This window comes from Microtus pennsylvanicus, chromosome 1 (assembly GCF_037038515.1).
Source record: "Microtus pennsylvanicus isolate mMicPen1 chromosome 1, mMicPen1.hap1, whole genome shotgun sequence".
Lineage (NCBI taxonomy): Eukaryota > Metazoa > Chordata > Mammalia > Rodentia > Cricetidae > Microtus > Microtus pennsylvanicus.
The window spans coordinates 158,740,611-158,762,837 of NC_134579.1; the positions used below are offsets into that span (position 1 = coordinate 158,740,611).

Here is a 22,227-nt window from a genome sequence, read left to right on the forward strand (position 1 = left end):
GGACATTGCCAGAGAGTACTAAAATAACCTTTATTGTCACTATATACTTTAAAATGTTGTTTACCTTTCTGTAATGCTAATATTATTTCATTAGCTACCTCACATCTATGGAAACATATATAATTATTTGTAATTCTAATTTGATGAAATGTTATTCTAAGTATATTAATATTAATGACTGTTGATAAGGTACAATGCTGCTCAAGATAAAAGTCTCTTTCTTTTCCCAGATGCTAACCTGTGTTTTTCAAAGCCATATTCTGCTTGCCCTTTGAATTCATATCTTTGTGAATGCAAATTAGTTTCCACATTTCAGATCCATGTCATAATGATAAAAGATTTAAAAAGACTGGAGGGAAAAGGTTAGAGTTGACTGTAAAATGTTCTGTTTGTCACGTCTAAGGCAAGCTAAGTCATTAATTGCAAAACAAGTGCATTTATTAGTAGCATAGCTCATGATTATTCCCATTAAAGAAAGAATAAACTCTGGGGCTAAGTAAAGCATTCAGGCTGAATCTTATGGAGGAGTAAAATGCAGATAAAATATTAATAGATTTCTTCATGGTGACTTCAAAACTTGGGTGTAAAATTATAGACTCGGATTTTCCTGACAGCAAACAGAATACTATTAGGGAATGCCCTAGTACAATTCTTATGTAATAAAGCCAGTTGGTTTATAAAATGTTATAAGAAATGAACAGAGTAAGGGGCTGGAGAGATGCCTCAGAGGTTAAGAACACTGGCTGCTCTTCCCGAGGTCCTGAGTTCAATTCCCAGCAACCACATGGTGGCTCACAACCATCTATGAGATCTGGTGCCCTCTTCTGGTGGGCAGGCATAACATACAGACAGAACATTGCATACATAATAAATAAATACATGATTTTTTTAAAAAAGAAAGAGATGTACAGAGTAAACATCCATTAATAACTCATTTGTAATCTGGCCAAGATCTAGGAAAACTTAAATAAGTAACTTTCTTTGTCACAAGAAAAAAGGGTTAATTCTATATTTCACATCTTGTATATTGAGCTATTATTGCTTAGGTTATAAAGAAATATATAAAGGAAAAGAGATCCAAAGTAGATTTTGAATCTGATAGATGTCCTACCCTACAAATGTACACAATGATCATGACATTAATGACTAACTTTAAAATAACCAACTGAGACATTTAAAAGTATTTTTAATCTTTTGAATCCACAAAGAAATAAAATGTTAAATTTTGAATTTAAATTTTATCTGATGCTTTTTTCTTATATATTTCATAAATTATACTACTAGGCTCCATTCGTGAATACTTCATAATTGTTTTATAACTGAATTACTAATTGATTCATACAATACTTTTAGTCTCTTTTTACCTTGGCAGGTGGCACAATTCTATTACCGTCGTAACTCCTCTGGAGGCAGAAAAATCATGCAGATGAGGCCAGTCTGGGGAGCAAAGGAAAACAAGTTCTCAAAAACTAAATAGATAATAAAAACAAAAACAAAACAAACACTCCTGTGTTATTTAAAAGCATAGAAAGATTCCAAGTGTTTTCAGCTTTTATTGGATTTTTGATTTGTCACAATACAAGTGAAGGAAGGTCATTGGTCTCTAAATATAGGAATTAAAATCCCATTTTGATTATGATTTCAGAATTGGTCTTTCACTAATTTAGGGTTCTGATCATTATTTGGAAAATCGTAACCAGTATGTTCAAAATCAGTTTATTTCTGTAATATGGAATTCTTAAAGGAAGCATAAGCAAGTGACTTTTACAACTAAATTTTACCTAATTTTAAATGTGTCCATGCTTAGGTATTTATGCATCACACATTTTATGTTGAAAAATATTCCTTTTATTTTTTTCCTTTGGCCACCATTCCTTGACATTATTTATGGAGTTATTTGAAGTTTAGTTCCTACTAAACTGACTGAATAAACTTTCTTTTTAAAAACTGAAAATATTCAGTCTTAAGTTCATGAGGCCTCAGCCTAGACAATGACCTAACAATAGTCTGTCGAGGAAGGCTGAGAACAGGAGAAACTGTTCCCTGAGAATAGCATACCTATTGGCTATGCAATAGCAAATGGTCAACTTAGAAAATATACATAAAAGTAACATTATATCGATGGAACTGGTTTTACTTGTATATTTAGGAACACACACACACCAATTAAAGAAAAGGAGGATATGAATTTAAAAGCAAAAAGAGAAGGGGAATGTGGTAGAAGGTTTGTTGAGAAGAAAGGGAAAGAAAGAATGATGTAATTATAACCTCATATATAATTACATATACAAATGTATATGTGTATGTATATATAGATATATGTTTCATGAAGTGCAGAGTTATACTTAAGAAAAAAAGATCTTTACCAGGAAGAATTTTTTAGAATTTAATAGCAGTTCACACCTTCCTTTCCCCTCCTTGTTAACAGATTCCTTTCTCCTCTTCAGCTTGTGATCAGCTGTCACTTGGGGTAGCTGCTATCTTTGGGCCTTCACACAGCTCATCAGCCAATGCAGTCCAATCCATCTGTAATGCCCTGGGGGTTCCTCACATACAGACCCGCTGGAAGCACCAGGTGTCCGACAACAAGGATTCCTTCTACGTCAGTCTCTACCCAGACTTCTCTTCCCTTAGCCGAGCCATCTTGGATTTGGTGCAGTTTTTCAAGTGGAAAACAGTCACAGTTGTCTACGACGACAGCACTGGTAAGAGCAGCATCCTCGGTGGCTGCTTTAGGCACATTACATTCTGGAGTACATCCCAGATGCTTTCTGTTCTTCTGTGCTTTGTTTTCCTTTATTAGTTTAAATTTGTTGTTGTTCGTTAATTTATTATTATTTTTATTGTTGAGTTTATGTGGAAGGACTACAAGGTATTGTAGCCAAATATCAACACTTGCTCCAGAAAATAACAACCCAATCAAATATATTTTCTTTGAATATATAAAATAAGCATCAGGAGTTTGAATCCTACATTGAAAATAAAATTAATATGGTTATCATATTAAATTATTATTAAAACGATTTTAGTTAGATTGAGAGGTTTCCTACTGTAAAGTTTCATGGTATTTTCTCAACATCAATAAATTTACAATTTGACATAGTATTTTATCTGTTTTATGCAAATTATGGATATAGTGAATAATAAAATACAAATCTTTAAGTATCTTTAGTATGTTGAAATTTAAACTTTTGTTTTTCTAAACAGTGGAACAAATGAGAGTATCAAAATATTTAAGATTTTTGGGACTACTTCTGTGTAAAAACAATTAGAAATTTATAAAATAGAATTACAAATAAAATTTAATGAAATACTATTCATGCCACTGCTTAAGATAGTTTAAGAAATATTTTCTCTACAGTGTTGTTTTAATGGCTATTAATAATGGTTGGCTTTTATCTTACATTATTAATTTAAAACAAGTCTCAAAGAACATCAGAAAATAAACAGTAAAATCAAACCTGTAGTTTTCTGCTGACAATTATTTTAGCAAAGTAATTGCTATGTTTATCATGGTAATTGATTTCATTTCAGGAAAAAATTCAGTATTCTAAATATTTAAATTAGATGCAAAAATTTATTTTAGGTCTTTTTTGCTATGCCTTCAAATTTACATTGTGATTAAAATAAATTTAAATTTAAGTTCTCCCCAAATATGGCAGGAACATGCTTTGTTCCCATTCACTTTGTATGCTTGCCATGAACAAAACTTTGTGTAGAAATTTATCCATTTTATAATGAAATTATCAATGCAAATGGACAGATAGGAACTATGCTAGAAGAACAAAGAGTTTCAGGGTTGGAAGAATAATGAAAATAGTTTTAAACATATTTTTACTGAGCCAAGAAAGACCGAGCTTTATTAGAAGTTAATTTTAGCTTATACATTTATCAATAAAATCTTTCAAATCAAAAGTAGTTTTAAGAGATCTTTTAGCTTAAATTAGATTTATTAATATTATTATGGTTTCGTCCCTAATCATTTCCTTCATGTAGTTGGTTAAACTCTCCTAGAAGGCTGCTTATTACCAGTGCTCCTGGGTTGGCATTATTTGGAATGCCTGGAGAATCTCTAGATACAAATTAGTCTGCTCATGTTTATGTCCATAGATAATCATATGCACACATATAGAAAGTGGATGCCGTCATTTTTGTATTCTCTCTCAATAAATTTGAGTATATATTGCCTAAACAGCATACATACCTAATTTTACATGTGTAAATATTTATATATACATATATAATAAAATTCTACATTTTGTATTATTTTCACACTGTTTATAATTAGAAAGGAATTTGCAAAAGATTGCAGTGTAAATAGATATACCATGTTTCTTCATTTATATGGAAATGTTCATCTTGAAGAAGAAAACAAACAATAGAATTTGTAATTAGTTAATATCTCTAATTGGTAAAAAGATTCATTCATAAGCCACACATTGGGGTAACATCTGTTGGGACCCAGCCTCGACTGAGATTAGCACATTCCGGGGTAGGAGCGTGAAGATTAAAATTATTAAGCAAAAGGAACAGAGATATGAGAGAAATAAAAGACAGAAACACAGAACAGCATCAGGATAGAAATTCAGTGAATACTAAACTGCCTACATTTATTTTCCACATGCTTCTATACTTCACCCCAGAAGGGGAGGGGGAAGACAGCAGACTTCATTAACATAATATAAGAAATAGACCAAATATCCTGGAGGCACCTACTCCCTGGAAACTCTTGCCAATCTCCTTTGAAGGAGCAGGAATAGCAAGGTGGGCAGATTCACCTCTATATTCAAAATACTAATTAACCACAGCCTAGGTCAGGATCTCTTGCTTGTAGCCACACCTGCTGTCAATAACTCTGGAAGAGAAAAATATTAGCTCAAACTCTGTGAGCTTTAGTCAAGGGAGAGCAGGTTCACATTTGTGGGCCTCCACGGATTCACATGGAATTAGTGTTTCTAATCTATAAATAATATTCTTAATATTTCCATCATTAGTAAAAATTTAAATAAACAAATATATATAGTCAATTAAATACATTCCTGTAGCGATCTTGACCTTAAATTAAGTGTATTACATTTCAAATTTTTATTTAAAGCTTTACACCTACGCATGGTACTGCATCTTGGCTGTAATCCAAAAGTGTGTATGGATCATATTACCTGTAGTTTAATATCAACCAGGGATACAGATCAAGTCCAAGTGATACAGCCTGTGATAAAGAATGAAATCTTGTCTTAAAATCCATCTACTGCCCATAAGAGAAGATGCTTTTTTCACTTATTTTGGAAGTTATGTAGACATTTCATAACTATTTAATTTTATAAATAATATATATTAATTTCAAAGAAATTATAGATTAAAAAATAATAAATTTAAAAAATTAAAATTATGTATTTATGCAACATTCAGTTCAACACACATTGATTAGGCACCTGTTGCTTAGTAATGGCAGTTATAGGTAAGATCCTATGCCAATTGAAGGACAAAGATTCCACCCTCATGCTTCTACATGACATTGATGAATACTTGATTATTCAAATTTTGTATTATTTTAAATTAACTAGTTACATTGATAACAGAATTTTTATTTCTTTGAAGTTTACAATTTTACTTTTGAGAACTTGCTTTTAATTTTTTTATATATAGAAATGATTCATGGGTCAATAAAAAGTCTTTTTGAATTGCCTTCCTAAGTATATAAAATTTGCTGCATATAATTTGATGGCTCAAATTTCTACCAATAGAATTATTAAAAAAAATCCTGTAAATTGCCCAAATAGAGTAGATTAGAATTTGGAGCTGTGGAAGAAATACAATTATAGTCAGGACTGTGGATTGAAAGGGGCTCCTATAGTCACAATAAAGATAAATAGTATTGGTTTTATTGTGGACTGGTGTATAAGTTGCTTACTGAAGGATATACATGTGCTGTTTTTATTTACATGTTTCTTTCTCCAGACCTATATATTGCATATGCTGTCTCCTATTTATATTCATTTCTACTTTGTTGTATTGTCCAGTTTGCTACATGATAATTTCATCCAATTCTTGCTCCCACACCCCAAACAGATGGATGATACATAAGATGTATTTCTGGACTAGGATAACTTCCTAAAATGATGTTAGCAGGAGCTATTTATTTTTTATGATAATTAGCATTTGTTGTTGTCCTGGATGAATGCTTTTAAACACCACAAAAGTCTGTTATAGCTCTGAATGGTGTCCAAAAATGATGGAAACGAATTGGCTTCAGAAACAAAGCTGTGTTTCTGTCAGTCATTTTGGAACATATGATTCATTTTAAATATAAACTAAAAATAAATTGATTAGCTGTCAGCTTGTAAGCAATTCCAGGATAAATTGTGAATATTTGCTTTTAAATTCCTGTGTTTCATCTTTGTTTATAGATCAGCAGTTCATTAAAAAAGAACTCTGATCTGGTAAGCAGAAGCCTAGGATTCTATCCCAGACTTGCTGCTAAATTACTGGAACACATTGGAAAAGAAGTAAGGGGATAGGAATGACTACAGATGAGCTATCATGCTTTAGATATTATGTAAATTCTGTCATAAATTATTTTTCTTAATCTTCAGAAACAATTTTCTGAGTCCCAAAGGAGACAGGTTATCATTTCATCTGGCCAGCTTCCTTGCTAGGCCTCCTGCCCAGCAGCAGCCTTAGACACATGACTATCTCCCTCAATTCCTTCCTTACTTGGGGTTCACAATCAAGTTCCAGTAGCCATTTGTTCATTTGCTCCGATCTCTCAAATATACTGTCTTTCACGTTGTGCTATTTTAGATCAAAAGATGTACCATCTTTCATGGTGTTTGTTACTAATCTTATGTGATCTAACTGAATTCTCAATTTCAGTTTCAATCTAATCAATTTTGTGTTGATAGTCATGTCTCAACACGTCACTTAGAGGTTTGTTTTCTGCCTTTTTTAATTTAAATTTTTATTCATTTTTACATACCAACCACAGTTCCCCCTCCCTCCCATCCTCCTGCTCCCCCCACCTGCACCCCTCCCTCCACTCACTCCTCAGAGAGAGGGTAAGTCCTCCTATGGGAAGTCAACTAAGACTGCCATCTCAAGTTGAGGCAGGAGCAAGTGCACCCCTCACCCCCGGCATCTAGAATAAGCAAGACATCCCACCATAAGCAATGGGCTCCAAAAAACGTTAGTCATTCACCGGGATAAGTGCTCCCACTGCCAGGGGTCCCACAAACAGGTCAAGCCACACAATTGTCACCCACATTTACAGGGCCTAGTTTGGACCCATTTAAGCCCCCCAGCTGTCAGTCCAGAATCCATGAGCTCTCACTAGTTCAAGTCAGCTGTGTGTTTCCCCATTACGATCTTGACCCCTCCTTGCTCATATAGTCTCTCCTCACTCTCTTTTCCTGGACTCCTGGAGATTGGCATCGTGTTTAGCTGTTGATCTGTGCATCTTCTTCTTCTATTAGTTACTGGATGAAGGTTTTAATATGACAATTAGTGTGGTCACCAGTCCGAATATAAGAGAAAGCTGGTTTAGAAACCATCTCCATTATTACTAGGAGTCTTAGCTAGGTTCATTCTTGTGGATTCCTGGGAATTTCCCCAGTACCAGATTTCTCACTAATCCCATAATGGCTCCCTCAATCAACATATTTCTTTCATTGCTCTTCTCCTTTATTCCTCCCCAACTGGGCCATCCAATTCTCATCTCCCATCTCCTCCCCTACCCAGTTTACCCAGGAAATATTATCTATTTCCCTGTCCTAGTGTGATCCATACATATGCTTGTTGTGGACTGCAGCCTGGTTATACTTCGTTTTACATCTAATATCCACTTATGAGTGAGTACAGAATATTTTTAGTAATGAAATTCTGGTTGATACTCCCTTTACTGACTTCTTGGCTCTAAAATGTCACCAAAAACATTCGACAAGTTCTGCAAGTAACCTTGGTTCTGAATCTCTCCTGTCATTTGAATTTAAATATTTCACTTAACTTTTGAAAGTTTACAATGGAACCATTAAAAATCCTTCAGTTGCTAGACATATTGTTCTGTTCAGATGGAAAACTCTAATTCTAGCCAGCTCCTGACCGTAGGATACACATACCTGTGTGTGCACAGTTTTACAAACAGACTATCTAGCTTTACTGCCCTCAAACAAAGGCTTATCTGGTCCCTTTTACAACACTTGAAAGAGTTTTCTAATTTATCCTAAAAGCACCATAGTAACTCTCACTGTGTGTTGGTTTTCCTGGCTCTATTTATCATGGAGAAATCTCATCTAAATAGAATAGACTCTAAGTCTTAAAAGCTTCTAAAATAGCTCAAGTCAAAGATGTATCTTAGTGATAACTTATGGTCTGGAGACTTGAAGATGTTCTTGTGTAAATTGCTCAGAAAAAAAAAAAGTGGACATCAATGAGTTAGATAACCTTCCCAAAGCCAAATGTAGTTAGTAACTTAGAAATGCCTACTGAATATTAATAGATTAGTAAAAGGTTTGAAGTACACATAGTTTCTTCCACAACTTCAAAATTAAATTAATGTGAATTGCATTTATGTACATTTCAATCATAATTAAATGTGTATCTATTTACTCAAGCAATCATAGATAGACCCTTTTCTATAAATCACTTGGGTCAGAGAGCACTAGATTATGGATAAAACTATGCCTCTGAGAGCTGAGGCAAAGGACATGGAGGAGATTCAATGACCACAGTACCTTTTTAGTTCGACAAGCTCAGAGAAAGGCAAGACAATGTAATATGTATGAGGGCTCAGCAGCAGAGCTCAGAGATTCTCCGGAAGGGCGGAGGAAACTCTGCAATTCTGTTTTCTCACTCACTAATGGAGTAGGGGAAAGTAAAAGCATCCCAGCTGGAGAAAAAACAGCAAGGTGTCATGAAAATGTATAGATGCCCAAGCAAGCCAGGTTGTTAGGGACTGCAGCCACTTCATGGTGAGAGATTTGGGGGAAAATAAGATGAGGGAAAATGCATACAAAAGGCTAATAAAGATAGATCACCAGGAGCTTCTGATGTACTGTTCTGCTTATCCTTATCTGACTTCTCTGTCCTAATCCCTCTGTATGGTTATAACAGTGAGGTTTGTATGACATAAATGTACCTTTCAAACGACAACTGAGTTTCATAGATGACCATCTAATTTCTGATTATGTCCCAAGAAAGGGAGCTAGAACAGAAGGATATAGAAACAGAAACTGATGTGGGTGCTATGATCGTTGGTTTCATAAAGCTGATAATGGCACTGCTGTATAGTCTTCAGTAAGTTGATTGTCCTTTGAAATCATGAGTCTGGGGATTTCTTAGTTGAAGATCATGTATACTCCATAGAATTGTTGAGATGATTCATGAAATATGGAAGTGCCTCACTGAACATATATAGTAGATGCTTATAAACTTGTAGCAACTGAGAAGCTATGTGTTACACACTGTGATTTGTTACTGCTATCATTATGTTTAAGATTTATCATTAAGATTATGTTACTGCTATCATTTTTGTTATAGAAAGTCTATGTGCAATAATTTGGCAAGTTACAGAATAATATAGATCTTGAATATAGACCTAATCAGTCAGTTCTGGAACTCAACACCCACTGTGCTGAATAATGTTATAACATGGGATTTGAATTTACTTTTGCTTCCTTTAAAATTCATTTTTGTCATTATTTTTAGTAAAGTTATGATACGATCAGAACTATCTATAGTAAAGTTTTTGTAGTTGCACTGTATATAATGTATTAGGGATACTGAATTATAGATGGGAATAGGTTGAAAGCAAATACAATAATTTCACATTGGTAAAAGGAAAGTGTTTCACTTAAAACGGAGTTTATAATAAGACAACAGAGTAGAGATTTTTAATACTTAAAGCAAACAAACTCCAGAGTTCTGAGCAGACTGGGTATGAAAGGATGAAGAAGTATTAAAGCAATAACTGTATCTGTCTAAAACAGTAGAAAATTAGATTAGTGGAAGAAGAGAGGCTTAAGAGAAGAGGTATAAGTACTTTTGGGAGAGAGTTGAAGGGAGTGGAGAGGCAAAGAGGGAAGCAGAGAAAATGTAGAGCTCAATAAAAATAATAAAAAATCAATTAAAAAGACTTATTTGCTTTTTTATTAAGGGACCTCCTGTATCATAAATATATCCTGCATCATATCTTTAAGATATTAACAAAGAATTACTGTGAGCATATTGAACTCCCATTGGCTTCTACTTTCTGTATGGATGTCTTTGAAGTATGCTAAAATAAGAATTATCACTTGTCAAAGTAGGGCAGTTTCATTGTATAAGAGAGACCAGAGCTCTGTTAGTGAGTGGACAGTCCTGGAAATGAATTGAAATGAGAAGGCCTAAAAAAGAGGAATATAAATTTGTGTAGTTAGGGATTGACTTTCAATCCCTATTTTAGGATTTCAAATACTTAACAACTTAAGCTTTAATTAATTTCTATGATATAATTATCAAGGAGAAAGATGCCCAAGACCTTTCTGTTAAGCAAAAGTCAATATTTTAGTATTAATTTGGGTGGAGTACATTTATACACTTTGATATATATATATATATATATATATGTGTGTGTGTGTGTGTGTGTGTGTGTGTGTGTGTGTGTGTACCTTAAGGTATTTTAAGGTTAGTTTGATAAAAGTCAATTAATAGAGAAGAGTATTTTTTGTTTTATCTAAACCCTACACTTAAATGGGATATAATACCATACATTGATTTAATAGAATATGTTAATTTAAGAATATATATTCCTAGAAGATACTAATTTGAAAAATATAGCAATTTTTGCATTGTGTACCAGAATCAAATAATTTTAGGGATTGGGGTAATTTAGGTCTAAGATGATTATATGTTGTACATTTTAAACACAAAGCTATAATTGCTGTATTCTATAATTCCAAATTCAAATACAATTAGCAGTTACAAGTTCAACCTAATTATTTGGATATAGTTGATTACATAGTCTGACATAGTACGGTTTACACTGTTGGTTATGTTTGAACTTGGGTTTCTTTTTAATCCCAATTTTAAAAGCACAAAATTACTTACTATTTCCTAGGGTCTAATTACATGGTATTATTTTAGATATATTTATAGGATAAAATCTTTAAATTTTTCAGTATTTCTAAAAAAATGTCATACTGTAAAACAAATATAAAATCTTTTATATATAAAATACATACTTTTCTAAAGAATTGTAAAGAGGTTTTATAGAAGCCTCAGTGATGATTAAGTAAGACAAAGATACTGTGAAGAACAATAATTCTAGCAATGATAGGAAGACAATGACTGTTTCTCTAAAACTTAGCTTTCCCAGATTTAAACACATTGAAAAGGATAAATTGCTTCCTTCCCCTTTCTTCCCGTCCTGGTTTGTTTCCCTCTCTGTGCAGCTCAATACGAAGAAAAGAACTTTAATGATTTCAATGATGCACCTCACAGATTCTTTAGATTGTTGGATATAAAAATGAAACTCTACAGCTTAGCCTGGGAGACTTCGCACTTTCCTTCTCATGTTTCATTCTCAGTCACTGATACTCAATTTTTTACTCTTTTTGTTTGTTTCCTCAGAAAACCAAATTTTTTATTGATTTTGTTGAGCTATACATTTTCTGCTATCTTTGTTTTGTTTTGTTTTGATACCATACAAATCATTATAAAATATCTATTCTGTGTCAGCATTGTTTTTGATTGAGTAGACAGAAAACAAAACAAACAAACATGCCAATGGAGTTTCTAACACACATTAATATGTGTATATGTGTACATACATACATATATATGCCATATTGTCATAAATATATGTAGAATATATAATATATATTCTACACTACTCACCATGATAAGTACTATAATGAAGAAGAGAGTAAAAACATACAGGGAATGCAAGTAAAATATCTCTTGAAACACTAGGAAGGTGACATGTGAACTAAGACTTTAATAAACTCTGGATGTTTATTCTAGAATAAACATGAGGTTGTCTGAAGTAGAATTTTCAAATAATAGCAGTGAATGAAACAAAAGAAGGAAAGAGAATGATAGTTTTTAGATGAGGTGTTTATTTTATATGGGAAGAAAACTTTTGGTAAAATCTAACTTCTGTGAGATATTTTGTGATGTGCATCATTTTATTTTTAATTGAAATTAGATTCTTCCTTTGTAGTAGTATGAGCAGCGGGCTGAGTCCCCGCACCCGGCCGCCTGAACGGCTAGCTTTACCCGAAATAATTACATGGAAACTGTATTCTTTTAAACACTGCCTGACCCATTAGTTTCAGTTTCTTATTGGCTAGCTTTTACATATTGATCTAACCCATTTCTATTAATCTGTGTAGCCCACAAGCTGGCTTACCAGGAATGATCTTAACCTGCGTCTGTCTGGAGTGGGAGAACCATGGCGACTCCTTGACTCAGCTTCTTTCTCCCAGCATTCCGTTCTGTTTATTCCGCCTACCTAAGGGTTGGCCTATCAAATGGGTCTAGGCAGTTTCTTTATTAATAAGAAATCATTCCCACATCATTCCTTCATTTGAACATCCCAACCACAGTTTCCCTTCCCTGCACTCCTCCTGGTTGCTCCCACTCCCTTATCTACTCCCCCTTTCCCTGTTCTGTTTTCCTTCAAAACTCAGGAGTTTTTCAAGAGACATCAACCAAAAATACAAAAGAAGGTAATAATAAAGCAAGCGAAAGTCCTCATATCAACTTCGGGCAAGCAACCCAACTGGAGGAAAAGAGTACCAAGTGTAGTCAAAAGAGTCAGAGATGTTCCAGTTCTTCCTGTTGCGGATCCCATAAAACCATTAAGCTGAGAGCCTTAATGTAGACACAGAGGACCTCATGTGGACCCATGGAGACCTGAACTTGATTATGTGAGCCCCACTTAGATGATTCTGTGGGTCATCCTCCACTCTCAGTTTCTGATAACTACCATCTGCTCCTGTTCACTCATCTAGGTTTTTGGAAACTTTCTTCTCACTTTCGTTTCTCTTAAAGCAACTTCCTTAGCTTTCCTAAGTGGTCCCACTCTAAGTGATATCATGTGTCACTTGTCTCTCCATGCCTTATATACTTATATATTATATTCTGCAGACACATCTAAGCCACACATGGTAGAAATTAGTTCTCTGCTATACATATACAAAGATAAATATTATACAACTACATACACACATGCATTACACTTTAAAAAATTTATTCTTTGAGAATTTCATACATTGTAATTCAATCATGTTGTTTTTCTTTTCCATCTGCATTCAATGGTTTCTGTCCTTACTCTCTAAGGTATGTGAGCATCTCCTGAAGTGTGTTAGGCCTACCAGAGTCCACACATTAAAGAAAGTGAATTCTCTTTCCCTGTAAGCTATCAAATACTAGTAGTACCTAATCTGGGCATAGGATTTTTGTCTGTGTTAGCTTGCATAGGTCTGCTCATGCTGCCATGGTCTCTGTATTGCATTTTCTTTGCCATTGATGTACGTTTAGGCTATACTCATACTTTGACTATTGTGAACTATGCAGAACTAAGCATGGCACTTTAGTTTTTGACAAATACCCAGTAATGATATTGTTGTATCACATAATTGTTTTATTTAATTTTTTTATTCTTTGCTTTTCTTTTGAGATTATAACATAATTTCTTTTTGAAAATTTTAAGATAATATAATTCTCCTCTCCTTTCTTCCCTTAATCCTCCAATATACTCCTCCTGGTTCTCTTTCAAATTCATGGCCTGATTTTCATATATGATATGTTAAACACACACACAAACACACACACACACATATATATATAGTACATGTACATATATATTTTCTAAAGTTTCTTGTTATGACTGTTCAGTATAACTTTGAAAGATTATTCTATCTCAGCCTACAAAGTACCGGGACAGTAGGAGCTTGCCATGGCTCCCAGCTTTTTAGTTCTACTTTTAGTTTTTTGAAGTTGAGAAACTTCCACATTGTTTTTCTTAGTGGATATACCAACTTACATTCTCATAAACATTGTATAAAAATTTACTATTCTTTGTTTCTTCATATTTATTAGTATTTATAGGTATTGTAACTAGAGTGAGATGAGATCTCATTATGGTCTTATTTGTATTTTGCTCACGGTAAGTGAAGGTGATTAATTTTTTCATATAACTGGGGGTCACTTGTTTGTCTTCTGAGAAATTCCTACTCATATCAATGACACTTATTTTAATGTAATTGATTTGTATTTTGGCTTTGGTATTTAGTCCTAGATGTTTATTAAATTATTAAGTTATTTAGTTGTAGAACTAGATTATTATATTAGTATATCATATATTTGTTTGTTAGTTTGTGGGAGAGCTATGGCTCATGTTTTAGGTTAAAGAACAGCTTGCAGAAGTTGGTTATTTCTTTGATCCTAAAAATTTTTACCTGCTGAGACACTTTACCAGCCATGAGACAGAATGTTAGCAGTAAAAAAAATCATGAAATAATTTTTTATGTGAATGCATTAAGTGCAAAAAACTATTGTGTTATGAACAAAATGCTGATTAAACGTAGATGGTAATAATAATGCAAAATCCAATTGTCACCTCTTTGTGTGTTGCTATATTGTAGTCCAAAACCTAATTATACTATCCTTCAATAATTGCAGTTCTATAAGCTTAACAATCATAATTTCAATTAAATTAAATAAAATATATTATTTAATATATAATAAAATTAAAATCAATATTACTGATTCTTAAGTTTAATTGATGCCACTGACTGGAATTATCTGAACAACTGTTATGAATAGAGTTTTCACATTCAACCTTTATAACCTAGTAACTGTAGGTTTAAACATATATAAATATTGGTTTGCATTTGTATCAAGAAACATAAATAAGTACAGTGGGCATTGTTAATGCTTCCAAATATCTGATTATTTTCATGTCTAAACATGCAATTCTTTAATATATTCTTTTTTTTAATTTTTTTATTGATAAAAGGAGAATAAAGAAAAGAGGAGAAAAAAAACAAATTCCCACCTCCTCCCAGCCTCCCATTTCCCTCCCCCTCCTCCCACTCTTCTCCCCCTCCTCCCACCCCTCTCCCCTTCCCCCCACTCCTCTCCCCCTCCCTTTCCAGTCCAAAGAGGTAAAAAACAATGACTTCTCGAATTTTGCATGCAAATGGATGGAAATAGAAAACACTATCCTGAGTGAGGTATCCCAGACCCAAAAAGAAGAACATGGGATGTACTCACTCATAATTGGTTTCTAGCCATAAATAGGGTTCACGGAGTCTACAATAGGCAAATCTAAAGAAGCTAAGTAAGAAGGTGAACCCAAGGAATATATTCTTTTAGTATGTCTAAGTAAACATCTTTAGAAAAGTAGATCTGATGATGGTTTTATCAGTATCTGCCTGACCTTTATTTCTCCAGATTATTCATTCTTGGTTACAACAATGATGGCGATAGTTCAAAGCATTCTAAAATATTTAGAGAAAATAATAGATCTTGCTCTTCTAAAGAATTTTCTGGTCCTACATCAGTCCTTACTCTTTGAAACATAACATGTCCTATTAAATTACTATGATTTGTGAAATGGTTGGATTTTGCCAATGTTTTTCTTATTTCAGCCTGTAATAAAAATATTAGAAAGGCTTAATTACAATACTACTTTTTGGCTTTACCTCTATTTTGTAGTTTGGCAGGCAAGAAGTGTGGTATCGCTAATTTTCCCCAAGGTGCTAGGTTCTTGAGTGACCATAAATTAATAGCATTTGATGTATGAGATCTTGCCAAATACATATACTTTCACATTCTTAGAAATAATTGATATTAAGGTAACACTGTCAGTATATCACACAATAGTATCATTTGTTAAACCAGCTATGATTTTTGTCAAACTTAAAATGGTTGGTTTTATAATGATTTGAGATTGGCAAAATTATTAATCACTTTTGTAGAATACTTATTTTAGTTGTCTAAATTTCCATACTAAGTAACTTCAATTCTGTTATAATATACTTACCTTTAAATTATTTAACAATGTGTGTATGGGTTGTGAGATGGCTCAGGGCTAAAGGCACTTTCTGACAAGCCTGACATAAATTTAAGAGCAAGAAATCATGTGGTAGAAGGAGAGAACTGACTGACTAATGTTGTTGTGTGATCTCTACATATGTTAACACATCCCCAAATAAATAAATGTAGAATAATTTTTATTAATCTAACATGTAAAGAAAGAATATTCAGCTTACTAAAATTGTCAACTATAAATTCAAGTCTTAGAACTCCTGTACATAGAATTAATTCTGTATAACTATTTTATCAAACATCAAATATAAATTTTATTTAATTTCTTGATGACTTTTCTAACGTACACATTGTGAGAGTAGCACTTCTGATTGGTTAATCAAACATTTAAAAATTCTTCCTTTCCATCTTCACAGTGAACTTTTTATCCAGTTGAGCTAATTGAGTTGGCATTAAAAAGAAAATTAAGCCAGCACTTGAAATCCTAACAGAGCCAATTAATTACTCTATTAATTATACTGTAATAAATGACAAACTCTAAATCTCTTTCCCATAATATGGACAAAGGTCAGAGAGATAGCTGACTGACATACCAAGGAACTGAAAATGACAAATGATGTCAAAATTAAAAAAAAAATGCCATGGTATATTATCAGAAACACAGGAATCATGCATGCAATCTTTAAGCATACTTAAATAAGTGTATTATTCAACATTCAAGGAATGAGAAATCGTAGAATGTTCAGCTCTAAATGGGACATCTTTATTATTCCTCATCTCCTCCAAAACCCAGAGGTTACCATGAAAAAAGGGGAGGGCAGAATGTAGGAGCCAGACGAAGTAGATGTCTACATTTAAGTATCATTCTTGGCACGATAATATATTTAGTTGTACATATGAACTCACAGTGGCAGAAAATCACGCACAAAAGTTTCACAACACCAAGCCAGCTAAAATGCCAGCATGGATAAGTAAGAGTCTCATGGAGTTCCACCCCGTTAAAGGAGCTATTAGCAACTGATGATTGCTGGGAGAGAAGAAATTAGTTTTCTTTAAGGATGCAGACACTTTGAGGCTACCCATACTCCAGTAGATTGTCCCACACTGATGCACATACAGACAATTGTGTATTTGTAAGATATAAAGTGAGCACAGGAAGTTAGGAGGGAATGTAGTGAAAGGAATGCGATGAATTAGAGTGATGGGGATGCTGGAGGGTTTTGATCAAGATACAGTATATTCCGTGTAAATGTTAAAACAAGTCTAAACTCCGAGATAACCAATCACATATGGTATATTTAGAAATAAGGAAGCAAAGATACTCTCTCTTCATGTACAAAAAGACAAACAATGCAAAGGTTCTATGATGCTGCCCATGTGTTGGCAAAAGCCCTGAGGCAACAGTAAAGAGGAAATCATATTCACATAGGTTGAAGACTAAACAGAAATCAATGGTCAGCCTGAATATTTTTTCCATTAAACAACAAATTCTTCTCTCTTTTCCTTTCTTCCCTCTTCCTCCTTATATCTTTCTCATTCATGCCTTTCTTTTTCTCCATCTCTCTACTGAATTAGATAGCATAAATTTTATATATTGATTATTGTGTTTTTCTGACTCATAACTGAAACATTTTATTTAGTGATATTTATATTCTAAATATTTTATTATTTGAGTAAATATAATAGTCCTTGTTGTTAGTTTAGGGATGGAAAATGTTTGTCTGAAATATATGTATCGTATTTTCAAACATGTATAAAAACAGAGTTTCTAAGTTATTATAGTTTTAATTATTAGTATACGTTCTCATGCATAAAGCAGAAATACATTATCTTATTCCCCAAAGTTAGTGAATTCTGTGTGATTTTAATTGTCAGATAATATAGCATGATTAATCAGTTGATTTTATACACTAATGATAACCATTACATCCTCCTCCCATGCTTTGATGATGATAGTGGTGATGAGAGCATATTTCTAGATGTATTTTCTGGAGAACCTGAGGTGTGTAGACCCATCCTACCAGTTGATGTTAGATGAACAATTAGAAACAAAACTAAGTTCTTTAGTCCCCAGAATAGGGGAATTTAAGTGTTACAAAAAAAAAAAAACAGAAAAATATTGTGATTTTACCTCTATTCAATTAACAATTAGTATGATGAAATAAACTCCTGTACATTCTGCATATGAATTTTTATATGTAGATTTTTAATTCATCATACTACTTGTTAATTTAATTATGTTAGCTGATCACTGTGTTATATCTCCTTCTTTATCTTTACCCCATCCTCTCTCTGCCAAATCTCCCTTCTTCTCTGTCCCCTTGGAGTTTTTTTTTTCTCCTACAGTAGTTGCTGTGTTGTGATCCAGTTTGTAATCATAAAACTGTAGCTTTAGACTTTCTGATGTTTATACTGGTTATCACTGATTTCTATTTTCCTTGGGGAAATATGATACTCAAAATATTTTGAATCAGTTATTATATTGGTGTGCAAAGTATGTGATAACTTGTAAGGTAAACAGTACATGCTAAATGGTCTGGTTTTTTTTTTATTTTTGGATATTTTTTATGGAAAGTTTAAAGTTTTATTGTACCTTTAAGATCAAAAAATTCTTTTATTCAATGAAAATGTAGCATAATGCAATTATCCATTCTCTCAAGCAACTAAATGCCTTATTGTTCTTTAATGGTGTGTGAGTTCATTTAATTAGTTGAATTTTTATTTCAAAAAACATTATTAGTTGATATTTTGTTAAATTATTATTTATTTATGGCTAAACAAAATTTACTGAGTGCACTGATGAGAATAAGTTTTCAATTCTGAGTCCCAAGTCAATATTCTGTTGCAATTATAACCCATTCTGAGATTTTTTACGAGAAAATCTCTGGTTATCTTCTTAATGATTCAATCATAGTGCTGCATATGTATGAGACAGTTTAAGATTTGCTTGTATTAATACAAATATGCTTGATTAATACCACCTGACCTCCCTAAAAGTAGTCATGGTTTTATGGGACAACAGAATCCCATGATTCTGTGATATAAATGGTTATTGTGTTGATTAGGTAGATGATTTCATGGTGGAAACACTAATCAAACTTTTAACACTTCAAATATAATACAATAACAAAAAGTCAGAAGCAAATCAAATTGTAGTATCTTGAAACTGTATTTTTTTTGTAAACCTTGGCTTCTACTTTCAATATTTTCTAGAGATTTCACAACTGATATTAAGGTTGGGTTATAATTTTGTCATTGCAGTGCATTAAGTTTCTTGGGAAATAGAGACGTTAACAATGTTACATTTCTACCTTAGTGGGAAAATGCTGACAAATTAAAGTCAACATATAATGTTCACTCTCAACAAGGATTAGATGGAAAGGTAGAAGAATAAAAATATATTGGAGAGAAAATTATCCAAAGTTATTGAGAAGAAAGAGATAATCCTTGAGAGACAAATGCCAATAATGGTCAAAACAGAAGCTATTAAAGTTACTGCAGGCCAACTATAGTCTGAATAGTTAGCATATATGTTCTTCATTTTGATCTTATCATAAGAACTCTTACCTTGGCCTCCTATACACAGATATAAAATATGAGCTTTCATGACATTAAGAAACTGTTTGAGAAGAAAATACCAACAAATGTCACAGTTAAAATTCAAACGGAAAGTGATGAATCCAGCGTTCACATTCTTTGTGATAATTCTGTCTTTATAACAGATAAGGAAGAAATTAATGATAACAAATAAAAAGTTCTATGTATAGACAATTACTATTATACAGGAGCCTATCAATGCCTATCTCAGCAAAATGGAGCTGTGTTATAACTAATTTACTTGAGATACCAAAATGCTATGACACTCAAAATGCATTAAATGGAGGTGTTGCCTTGAGTTAGTCTTGCAAACATTTGTAAAGCATTCATTTTTGATTACCCAAATTTCTCCTCAAAACTATAAGAAGTGTATTTTCAGCCAAGTTTTATTTTATGAGAAATAAACTACAGCCAGGGAAAAACAAGAGATAGGCAGAGGTGAGTAAATGGTGTATGGAGGATAAAGATTCTATCTGAAGCAGCCTACTGTCAGTATGAAGAAGATGATTCATGCACTTAATACAAACCGTTCAGCATTTTTGAACAAATAATGAATTGGCCCTGACATACGACAAAGGACAAGCAAAGAAAAGTTCAGTCATGGAAAATACATGTAAGTGGACAGGCTAGATATTTTAGGAATGAACCCATAAAACATCCAGTATGGAAAAATAGCATTATACAAGACAGTGATATGCATTATAGATATCTGTGCCTTAGACCACAGATTCTCATCACTGCTGTATATTTTTACCGAGCAAGGTGATTATTGGCTGTGGGGACTAGTGTGTATACTGCAGGATGTTTAACAGCATTTCTTGCATCTACCCACTAGTTGTTATTTGTGATTTTAACTGTAGTTGTGATGATCAAAATATCTTCAGCATTACTAAGTGATTCCTTAGGTACCAACACTAACAGAGACTGACAAACTTGTTGGATTATATTCCTAATCATTGTTTTGTTGATTAAAGGAGCATGTGTAGCTTATAATAAAGACATTCTACAGATTTATGTGTATCTGGCTTAGAAATCTTAATTTGGACACTAATAAAATTGGGATCAGAGCCATTGGTTTTGGAAAAAGGGTGACTTTATTTACTGATGATAAACACTTAATAAACTTAATGAACACCTAATAAATTAATAATTAACACTTAACACATAAATACTTAATAAACTTGTTAAACACCCCTCATTCTTCCAGGTTCCAGGGACACAAAAGTAAAAGTAAAGAACTCATATGAAATCAGAGATGCCATCAACAGTATAGTAATACAGATTCTCCAGAGTGTCACAAAACTGTGTTTTATCCCCAGATAGTGACACTAATTGCTTCATGACTATGTTGGAATGTTTGCTTACTTTTGATTTTCCTGGGAAATGGTTATAATTGTGGCTAGAGTATTTCTTACTTTTCTGAAGAGACCATGACATTTATCATTCTTGATGCAAAGAAAGATGAATTGGTGAATTTACTTGATAAATTGAAGTTATAAAGATTGCTTACTGACCTATAATTTCATATATTTACTGTTTGAGATAGTAATTTTATTTTATAAAAATTATACTAATGTTAGAAAATTGTTAAAGTATTAGCTGTCACAAGTAATTCCTATAATCACTCTCATTTCTGGAGGCATCCAGTTTTCCCCTAACTCTTGTCAAGAATGAAGTTCAGGAACTTAGATAAAAATGAATAAATAAGGAAGGATGTCACATAAGTATATTTCCAAAAACTCTCTCATTAATGATTTGAATAGTCACAGAAAATAGAAAAAATAAAGAAGTCCTGTAACTCATTTAGAATTATATAAGACTTGTCACTTTTGTTTGGCTTTTTAAAAAATTCTCTGATATATAAATGATAATTCTCTATTCTAATAATTCTGTAATTAATAATTCTCTATTCTACATCTTTTCTTTTGAATCATGGCAGTTTGTAGTTATACATAAAATGTTAAATAACCATTTCCATATAGGTGATGACCAATATTTACTACAACATAAATGTTTTCAAGGATCCTAGTACTAGCATTACTGGAGGCCTTTTCTTTTAACTTGTATTCTCCCATATGATGCAAACTTGGTTTGATCTCCTATATTCTTGGATGGCTATATTATTTTATTTTGGAAACTTACTATAGCAAATAGGAAACTGACTTTACAAAATTCCTTTGCTTCCATGAAGGTTCAGGAAAATCATGATAGCTATCATCAAAGAATAAAGGAAAGATATCAGTGGCCAATATAATTGGAGACTGCTTTTTCATTTCCCAGCCACCCAGACCCAAAAAAATCACACAAAACTATATTAATTATATAACTATTTGATCAGTGGCTCCAATATTTCTAGACAACTCTAATATCTTAAATTAACCCATTTCTATCATTTTCTATTTTACTACAGGGCTCATGGCTTTTTACCTCTTCTTTCTTGACTGCTACATGGCATCTCTCTGACTCCACCTTCTTTCCTCTTTTATCTCTGCTTGGATTCCCCACCTTGCTATATTCTTTCCTGACATAGACCAAATTAGCTTCTTTATTAACCAATGTTAATAAAATATAATCACAGTGTACAGAAGGAAATCCCATATC

General features: G+C 32.9%; 1 protein-coding gene across 9 annotated transcripts in view; it reads left to right on the forward strand.

Moving 5' to 3' along the window:
* Grik2 (glutamate ionotropic receptor kainate type subunit 2) overlaps positions 1 to 22,227 on the forward strand; it is a 592,264-nt gene that overhangs the window by 202,926 nt on the left and 367,111 nt on the right. For all 9 annotated transcript variants that reach the window (XM_075944195.1, XM_075944164.1, XM_075944134.1 and 6 more), the window contains one exon: positions 2,448 to 2,705. In XM_075944195.1, the coding sequence (XP_075800310.1) occupies positions 2,448 to 2,705 (258 nt within the window). The remainder of the gene's footprint in view (positions 1 to 2,447; positions 2,706 to 22,227) is intronic.